This window comes from Merops nubicus, unplaced genomic scaffold (assembly GCF_000691845.1).
Source record: "Merops nubicus isolate BGI_N331 unplaced genomic scaffold, ASM69184v1 scaffold29672, whole genome shotgun sequence".
Lineage (NCBI taxonomy): Eukaryota > Metazoa > Chordata > Aves > Coraciiformes > Meropidae > Merops > Merops nubicus.
In genome coordinates this window covers 26,613-36,229 of record NW_008593316.1, presented here as the reverse complement: position 1 = coordinate 36,229, position 9,617 = coordinate 26,613, and the positions used below count along the sequence as shown (strand labels likewise).

General features: G+C 38.3%; 1 protein-coding gene across 1 annotated transcript in view; it reads left to right on the top strand.

Moving 5' to 3' along the window:
- Positions 1-1,749: 1,749 nt before the first annotated feature.
- The window catches only part of SETD3 (SET domain containing 3), a gene marked incomplete at its 5' end in the record, with an annotated part of 12,908 nt that continues 5,040 nt past the window's right edge, over positions 1,750-9,617 (top strand). The window contains 3 exons of the mRNA XM_008935421.1: positions 1,750-1,829; positions 3,695-3,809; positions 8,161-8,235. Of these exons, the coding sequence (XP_008933669.1) occupies positions 1,750-1,829; positions 3,695-3,809; positions 8,161-8,235 (270 nt within the window). The remainder of the gene's footprint in view (positions 1,830-3,694; positions 3,810-8,160; positions 8,236-9,617) is intronic.

Below are 9,617 nucleotides of genomic sequence, written 5' to 3'. Positions count from 1 at the left end.
GGGGGGGCAGCTTCTCCCTCCGTGGCGAATCTCCTGGAATCTCGGGCGCGGGGGGATCCCGCCTGCTCTCACAGCCCAGCGAAACCACGGAGAAGGTTGCGGCGTTCTTAAGGCTTGGCTCTCTCTTCGCCCGCGCTGACCTGCCCTGCTTCGCTTAGCAAGCGACTGTAGAACAGATTAATAGCGCTAGCAAAAACATGGGAATTAAATTGTCATAAAGGAATATTATAAGGCGGTGTTTGAGTTTAACAATTCTTTCCAGGCTAAGTTTTCTGCGTTCATTTCTAGAATCGAGTCTGAACAGCTCTGCTGGCGCGAAGATACCTCCTGAAAGGTCTTGCTTTGGGTTCAGTCCTGGTGCTGTACCGAATGGGCTTGTCAGAAGAAATGACTGTGTAATGCCTTGTTACAATTAAACTCGAGGGAATTTTGGTTTGCAACGACTGCGTCATCAATGAATGAAAATCTTACGGCAGCGTCGAGTGCTTTAAAAACAAAAAAAGGATTAAAAAGTAAGGGAGGGGCCAGGAGTCGCAGGAATGACTCCTGTCAAGTCTCAGGAAGCCCGTCCAAAGGGTTAACCGGAGGGGCTGAGGGAGAACAGGCACCTGGGACCTAACACCCAATTGGCAGTCTTTTGTAATATATAATTTGCCTAAAATTGCACACTGAGCGCAAGCTTTTGTTTTCTAATTGATTTACGATTTGAGCCACTTTTACCTCATCCCCTACTGTCCTGCACACAGTGCCAGCAAGTACATTACAGTGAGAAATGATAAATTACCATGCACTTGTGATGCTAATGCGTCAAGAGTAAAAAACTGCATGCTACATGGAGCTTCATGCATTAAAAGTGTTGCAAAGATTGCTATGCAAAAAAATCATTTGTATCTTCTGAAATAACGATTTGATCATTTACTTCAATTCATCTCTGAGACCTAATTGAACCCAAAGATTAAAATTTATGCTATCATAGCTTTCCGTTTGTGAGTAGGAACAAAGTTCTAAAGAGAGTGTGTGTAGGCTCAAAACTATCTGCATTTTTGGAACTTGCAACGAGCTAGTCGATCAGAAAAGTAACAGGTATTACAGCTTCTTAAAGCTGCCTTAAAATCTAAATATTGTGCTTGTTAATGGCAACTACAGTGTGCATTCACAAATGGCATTGCTCCACTTGTAGATAAGAGCATGTGTAGGTAGGTTAATGTAGATACTGTCTAATCGGTGTTTGTCACCAAAGCTATTTAAATATTTTAATCTGTTTTGTTTCAGAGGTGTAGTGCAACTTTTACTGAATAACGCCTCTCCACGTACTGAGGAAAGGACGAACAATATTTTATCTTTTTTGTCGTGTTTCTGAAATACCTTACTGATATCCCAGAAATGAAAGCATGAAAGTTGGTGAAAAATATGTCAATGCTTACTGTCTGATTTCTTCCCCTCACCCTGCGTCAAGGGCAGGATTTTGGCTTACCTTCACATACTCAGTCCACCTTAAATTTTTTATTTTTTTACGGTTTCTGTGGGTTCCAGTCTTGAAATATGAAGAAGCAGATTTATGGCGGCTGCTGGGCACAACAAATTAAGTTGACAGTGATGTATGAGAGCATAATAGCATGATGATCCCTCTGTAGCGCGGCTGGACGCCTCCTGCTTCATTTGGCTCTTGTTAGGATCTGTTAGGCAGCTAAATAATGAAATTCTGCTGACTGATTTCTGATTTCTCTTTTTTCTCTCTTCTCACCTTTTTCTGAAACTCGCATTTCCCAGACCCATCCTAATGCCAGCAAACTGCCATTAAAGGATTCTTTCACTTATGATGACTACAGGTTGGTCTGTCTTTTCAGTATTTTTCTTTATTTCATTTTTTGATATTTATATATCTAGAGTGGACTCTGGGGCCCCGGAAATGCTTCATTGGTGGGAAAGCCCTAATTTTAATGAGATGTTAAATGTAATATTTGATACTAATACACTTAATGAGGAAGAAAGTAAAATAAATATGCAGATTTTAATTGTTACAAAGGAATAGTCATTATGAGCAGTTAGTTCAGCCAACTGGCACATGTAGTCTGAGATGAGTAAAGTAATTCATTGTTTCTTAAGAAAATAATTCCGTTGACGTTGCAGGAAGTTTGAGGTTTGGGTTTGGGGAATTTTTAATTTATTTTTTTTTATATAGAAGGCTTTACCAGCAGATAGTAATTACTAATATTTATAGTGACTGTTGAACAGGAGAGCTGGAGAACTTAAGCTGTACACATGAAGCATGAGTGTCACTTGGAGATGCTACACAGGGTGGCAAAATTAAGACAAAAATAAGAATAATTAAAATAATGAGGGCTTTAATTTTGTTAATTGATTAAAATAACATGAATAAAAGGCATTAATTAGGGCTTACGGGGATTTCTTTTTTTTAGTCTAATCATACTTCTGGGTAGGTCTGTGAAAGCAGGATTTCCAAAGAATGCTTCCTTTACTTATAGGGTCATTGAGGAACACGCCAACTTACATGTGAAGTGGTCTAAAATTTTGCAGATCATTACAACAACTAAAAAGAAACATATTGCTATTATGTCTCAAACAGTATTTGTATATCAAGATGATCCAAAATTTTAACTTACTTTTTTTAGAAATTAAGTAGATTTCAATTTGGTGTTATCCTCCTAAGCCATCTGTAGTTTTCTGAAAAAATCCTTCTGAAAGTAATTCTGTCTTTTAAACACGGGTTAATAGTGGAGTCTGGGGGAGTTAAAGTTAGTTTGACCTTCTCCTTCTCTTGGTGGTATTTCTTCCTCTCCACCCCCCTTCAAAAAAGCCACAAATAATATGTTTTAAAGACAAAATATAGTGAAACTAATATTATTTTTTCTAAATAAAAATTTAAATGGGCTTTTGGAAAATGCTGAAATGTTAAGCTTTTCTGAAGATTCTTACTTTTGAATGGGTATTTGGTATGTCATTTGCTTAACCTGACTTGGAATGTTTTTGAATGGTGTCTGCTTGCCAAACTATGTTCTACTTTCTTATTTTTTTACCTGGCTATCTGTTTGGAGTATTTGGGCTTTTTTCTCCTCTTATTCTGTTAAGCAGAAAATTTAGGAATACTGATCTAATCAAAAGTTTGCCAGCTGAAGAGAAGCACTTATCACCTGATAAACCCCTGGTATTTTGGTGACTGGTTTCCAGATCATGCAGTCCAAAAGCTTTTCAGGGAGGAATGGGAGGAATATGTCCTGGCTCTCACAAGAGTCTGCACACAGATGGGAGCCACCGCAGCAGAGCTGTGGCTGGGGGCTGCTCTGAAGCCTGCAGAGATCGCTGACCCCGGGATTGGGGTGCGTGGGGAGAGGTAGGGGTTCAGCGAAGGACAGGGGAAGCAGCAGCAGACACGGGGGTGGGCCCTGGTCGAGGTAACATTGGAAGGTATGAAGGTTCTGCTGCAAAGAGCGCAGAAGAGGGGTGGGATTGCAGTCCTTATTTGCAGATTGGTCTGCGTGCATGTCTTGGGAACCTGGGAGCTGCTGCTTCTCCTGCAAGCGGTGTTGCCTTCTACTGTTACTATAGCCAGTGTGATCAGTAAAAAAACAAAGTTCAGAAACTCCCAGCTCAAATGTCTGCTTGAGGTTGGACTACAGCCAATCATATATTGGTGTTTTGAACATTGGCCATCTAATGTTTTTAATTTTTGTAGATGGGCAGTTTCCTCTGTCATGACACGGCAGAACCAGATTCCAACAGAAGATGGTTCCAGAGTTACATTGGCTCTAATACCTTTATGGGACATGTGTAATCATACTAATGGACTGGTAAGGATTTCTTCAGTTTTGCTGAAAGGCTTTAGGGCTTAAGTATTAAGCCTTTCGACTGCTGAAGAGCAGTTTAATAACTTTTCATTATGCTTTTCAACACAGGTATTCTGTCTTCCCAGGTGACCCTAAAAAAACTAATATGTGAAAGAAAGATTTGTCAGTTTGTCATATGATAGCTTTTCAGGGAGACTTTCTTCATATAGAGAACTTCAGAAGTGATTGCATGCTTGCATAAGGTTATCTCTCATATACATACAGTGTACCTTTAACAGCTTTCTTTATTTCGTTACTTGATTCCTTTTCTTTTTCCAGCCAAGTCTGAATATTTTTCTGACATGGAGTTTTGTTTCTGATGAGCTGAAAAAGGTTCACAGTACCGGACAGATTTGTTCTTAGAGTAGGAAAGAACACAATGATTGAGGTTGCCTCTTGTAGCTACCACTAGGGAAAGTGGTTAGAAATTTACAACCAAGAAAAACTGCCTGCTCTCCTAACCATACCCAAAGAGCCTTGTTATGGAGAGAGCAACAACGAGAACAAAGCCTAGTTCAACAAAAACAGTACATCTGTTACTACATCAAAGCAACAAAATGCAAAAATGGTACTTTAGGGCATATTAAACATTTAAAAGGTGACATATGTATATAGAAAGTCAGGCGTGCTGACTTTTTGGCTTATGTGAGCTAGTTCAGAGGATGAGGTCTTGATTTTGTTACCAGGCTGGTTAATGTTGAAGCAAGGAAATGGAAACCCATAAGAGAATGGTTTGTCAATGTTATTTAGCCAGTCTCGTGTATGCTTCAAAATTCGTACTCCCTAATTTTGTCTCCAGTATATTTATTATTGTATTATTTGTAAGAATTATTTATTGTAAGCTGAGAGTATGACCCTACTATTCAAGTACTCCGGTTCTTTTCTGGGAGAGTTGACCTGAGTGTTAGGACAGCAGCATGTGTTTGTATTGTTGGTATAAGAAAAGCCTGGTTTGAATGAGCAAATTGTAAAGCAAGTTGTTTTTCACTTGACATTTAGCTAGTTTATTGTTACTACAACTGCACCAAATAGAGCAGGGTAGGCTAAGCTACAGTGTTGCAAGTGTTTGGGCTTTCTTTTTTCTTCCCCCTATTAAAAGGCGATTACATATTGTTCTTTAACAGAGATTCTTGCCTTTCACTGTTTGTTGTGCAATCTGACAACTTTGATTGAACAGTAAAGCTTGTATGAGAGTCCCCAGTCTAAAGAAAATTGCTTAAAATTCAGAAATGTATATTTTTGTAATATAAGTCTTAGCTGCAAGCACCAGTACTTCCTGTACCCTTTTTCTGCTGGGCATCTTTCAGATGCTTTTGCAAAGACTTGTCTGTATTCATTAGGCAACTCTTAATGAATGCCTTCAAAGTTGGGATTAGAGGAAAGAGGAAGAGTTAAGGTTCTGGGAGGGAAAAAAATGAGTAGTCTATATTAAAACCAAAGCTTTTTATGTTGTTTTAATCATTCAAACTTCTATTTAAATTGATAAAGTAATTTTTATTTTTATTATGCTCTTTAACAATGGGTTTGATATAGAGCCAGCCTCTGGAGCCAAACCTGCTAATGCAGTAGTATATCAGGGTTGGAAGCATTTTTTTTTTTTTATGCTGATGTTTCCTAAAGGGAGATGTGGAGGGTGCCGAACTTAAATTTTGTATGTATACACAGTCTTCACTCATTTGTTTCATATTTTTACAGAAAACAGTTTAAATGTTTACAGGTTTAGGAAGGATACACAACTGTAGTATTGATAAAGGGCTAAGAAAAGGCACTAAACCTATTTTTGTTGTATGTTACTTTCCTTGTACTATTAGAAATGTATGTTACTTTCCTTGTACTATTGGAAATAGGGGGGGAAACTGCTAAGGTCACTATGAGTTGCTAAGATAACTGTAGACTGTATTGTAGTTTATTATAGAGTAGGATGGGAGTGCCTTCTGCTCTCATCATAGCACATCCTTTTAAAATATGTGAAGGGAATTGTTCTTCACTGCAGGAAAGTAAGAAACAAAAGATGGCATTGTGTGCACCCCTGTCTAGTCTGTTCCAGACGTAGTGCTGGAATACTTGGTGAGCCAATCAGCTACTGTATGTCCCTGTTCCTGCTTTAGTCCACAGGGCCCGTTGCCATGAGGTAGATAATAAAATGCTCTTTGGGTTTTAACTGGAGCTAGGTCCATCCAGCTTTTTCTTGCTTCTGACACTATTAATTAGATCAACCTGCCTCTAAGAACTATATCAAAATGGCTGTCTTCATGCATTTCTCATTGTATTCTTCAGTGGGATTGTATTTTGACAGTCAGAGGTTGATTACCAGTTCTGACAGAGCTTTGAATAAGCTCCATCCTGCCTGTTGGGCTGGGTCCATCCTTAATCACTGACCAAACAGACCATTGCATACTTTATACTCAACTTGAAGTGCATGTATCAGTCTGCTTCAGAAATAAAACAATTTGTCAGCTATCATGTGGGAAGAGAAGTGAACACCCTGTTAATTCTTTTTACATGATTGCTATTAAAAGAAAGAGGAAATAAGAGTCTAGCACTCCATTATGCTTTGTAGAAAAGCCTTTCAGAAGCTCTGCTGGTTTGTTGGGGTTTGTTTCTTTTGTGGTGTTTGTTTGGATTTTTTTTAAAGAAAAAAAAATGAGCAGTACTCTAGTGAAACATGCTTAAACTGACAGAATCCTTCTCTTAACATACTGGAATATCCCCATTCCTTGAAAGCGTCCTGTTCCACAGGCATTTCAAGAGACTGGAACAAACTTCTCACATTCAGAAGTATTTAATTGAGTTTACACACTAAGAAAATTTCTGGACAGGTCAAGTGTTGTCAAGAGTTCCCTTTTCTGAATGGAAGTTAGTTTTTCAGAAGATGACTGTGCTTGAACTCAGAAGGTACATTTGTCAGAGCAAAGGTAAATCCTCTAGCACTTGTAACCTGCACTTCAGGGTTAGATAACCTTCCAAACAAGAGACCTTAATTAGAAATTATTCAGTTCAGCATAGTGACGGTAGAGGAATTTCTGTGTTCAAGCACTACAGCCTGTGTTTTGCAGTAGGCTGTGTTGCATGACTGTTGTGTTCTCTTCTGATTTCAGCATACCATAAACTCATTAACTGACCTAAAGTGGTGGCATCTGTTCTGCAGACCTCCACAGGGGCAGGCCACCTGTGCTGCTGTTTTACATTTGGTGCACTAGAGACGGGTTCTCCATGCTCACTTTGAAAGCACTCTTTTGGCTGTGCATGCTTGATGGTGCAAGCAGCATAAAACTATTAGCATGTAAACCATCAACCACACTTTAAAAATAATCTGGAGTTCTGGTTTTGGACAAATTGCATCCAAGATGGGAATCAATACTTTGCAACACAAATAGTGGTCAGCTTACAAAAAAGTATGTTTTCATTTACAAAGGCTGAGAGAGAATCTTCAGCTTCTTCTAGGTTTTTCCCCCAGGCCAAGACCATATCTTTCCATAAGTGAGCTCTGTCAGTACTGAACCCAGAATACCTACCAGAAAAGTTGCTTCCTGATTGTTCAGCAGCTTATGTCCCACCCTGTGGCTGCACCTGTGCTGGCATCCTTGGTAATACTATCTAAGAACATGCTGCTTGTCACTTTAAAAAAGTATTGCATTTTTAGGATAGCTTTACCTGTTACTGTTACCCCTTTATAATTTCGTAATTGTTTTCAGAGAAGCATAGGTTTGTTAAGAGAGTTTATCCTCTTCCATTGCCTGCTGCCATCAAAAAATCCTTTTAGCATTTTACAAGTATTACTTAAATTTTAGATAAAGGGATTATTTGCAAGTAAATTATAATTCTCTGAAGATTGTAGCCCCTAAAGATCCACACTTATCTAATCCTTTTTCATTGAGAGATCAAAAATATGCTGGCAGTTGAAGGATAAAGCACAGCCTATAGAGCTGTCAGTGCCTTGTTCCCTTGGTCCTCATGGGAGTGACTGAAAGCTCCCGAACTTTGTAACAAGCTAGCACAGGACTGTCTGTGCTCTACTGAGGGTACTTTCCTCAGAGCTTCTGTTCACTTCAGCTAAGTTGTTTCTTCCATTAGATTTCTTTAATGTAGAGGTTGTTTGGTTTTTGGTTTTGTGTTTTGTGTTTTTTTTTTTTTTTTTTTCTAAAGAGATTACTCAGGAATAGTAGAACAATCACTACCAGCTGTATTACATTCTGCAGAGAAAAAAACAGTTCCCATTTTTAATACCTGTTTCCACTAGGACAATGTTTTGCCAATGGTGAGAGAGAGAAATATAAAATATTAAAGGTGGTTTTGTTACTCTTTCCTTGGTTAGATCACTACAGGCTACAACTTAGAAGATGACCGCTGTGAGTGTGTAGCGCTTCAAGATTTCAAGCCTGGAGAACAGGTAGTGTGAACAGTTATCTACATCACTGCTCTTTAATTGAGGCTTGGGAACACGTAACTCTCTACAAAATTTTAATAGCAGAGCAGCAGCCCTGCTACGTTTGAATTTTAGTATGCTGAGCTAATTTTGTGTAAAAATACTGCCAAACTAAAATAAGTTTTCCAGACATTTTCCAGAACAAAATATTTTCCATCACTTGGTAGACCCCAGCTTTAGGGGATTTCTCATATTTTTGAGAACTAGTTGAAATACTTAATCACTGGTAAATGTACAAATGCTGAGTTGGGTATTCTGGATGAGATTAATAAAAGGCCATATCCAAAGGACCATTGATGAATACATGTTAGATGTGGGGCATCACTTTGTCTGCAGTAACAGACTGTAGACTCTTTCTTAACAGTGTTTTTTGTTTGCTTCTTGTTAGTTTTTATTTGACAAGAGGTTAAATGCAGTATAGTTGCCAGTCATTTTACCCATGTTGTCATTCCCATGCTTAGTAAAGATGAGGAAGGACCTAAAACTATACTCCCTCTCTTTCACACAGTCATGTACACACCACTTCATCTTGAAAAAGAAAGTACCAAGGGAGATTCTCACAAAGATGCATAGAACAGTTCAGAATCCAGTATTTTGTTCAAAACTGCCAAGAAACCAAAATGAGTGTTAAAACTAGGGATGCGTTGAAGATGGTGGTTCCTTCCAGGAGTGCAGGAGAACCTCGTTAGGAGTGTTCCAGCCTAAAACCTCCAGTGTAGTAGCACTCCATTTCCTACAGCTTATTCAACTAGGCAGCATGGCCAGGAAAACACTGTCTACAAAACATCCCAAATTGTTCTGCAACTCAGTTTCTGAGTTATTACTTCAGCGTACTATTTTCCCAGTCTTACACTTTATAATATTTTGATTTTCATTTTTCTTATGTATTGTTACCTTCTTTTTTTTAACAAAGATGTGCCTGAAAATTTTTCCAAGTGTGTCTTTCCAGAGGTGTATATATATCCTCATTGCTATGCTGAGGTTTACAGTGACTGTATTTTTTTGTTGTTGTTGCTCTTAGAATTTGTTATGGTAGTCAAATATTTGTGCTTTTTTCCAATATGGTATGATAAGTTAAAAGGGGGTCCACAGTTTTTCCAGAAGTGATCCAATTTATAATTTTCCACAGTTGGCAATGGATATGTCATATAGCTGTTCTGGCTGCTCTCTCCATTTCACATATACAGTCTTCCTCTATTTCCATTTTGTTATAGTAGCTTCACTTTGTCTGTTATTTATCAGAATATTTTTTTTAAATTTCCCTGCAAACTTTATTATTATTGTCATCAATAAAGAACTTTACTTATATAATGCTTCAGTCTTTTAATATACTGTGCAGATGTTAT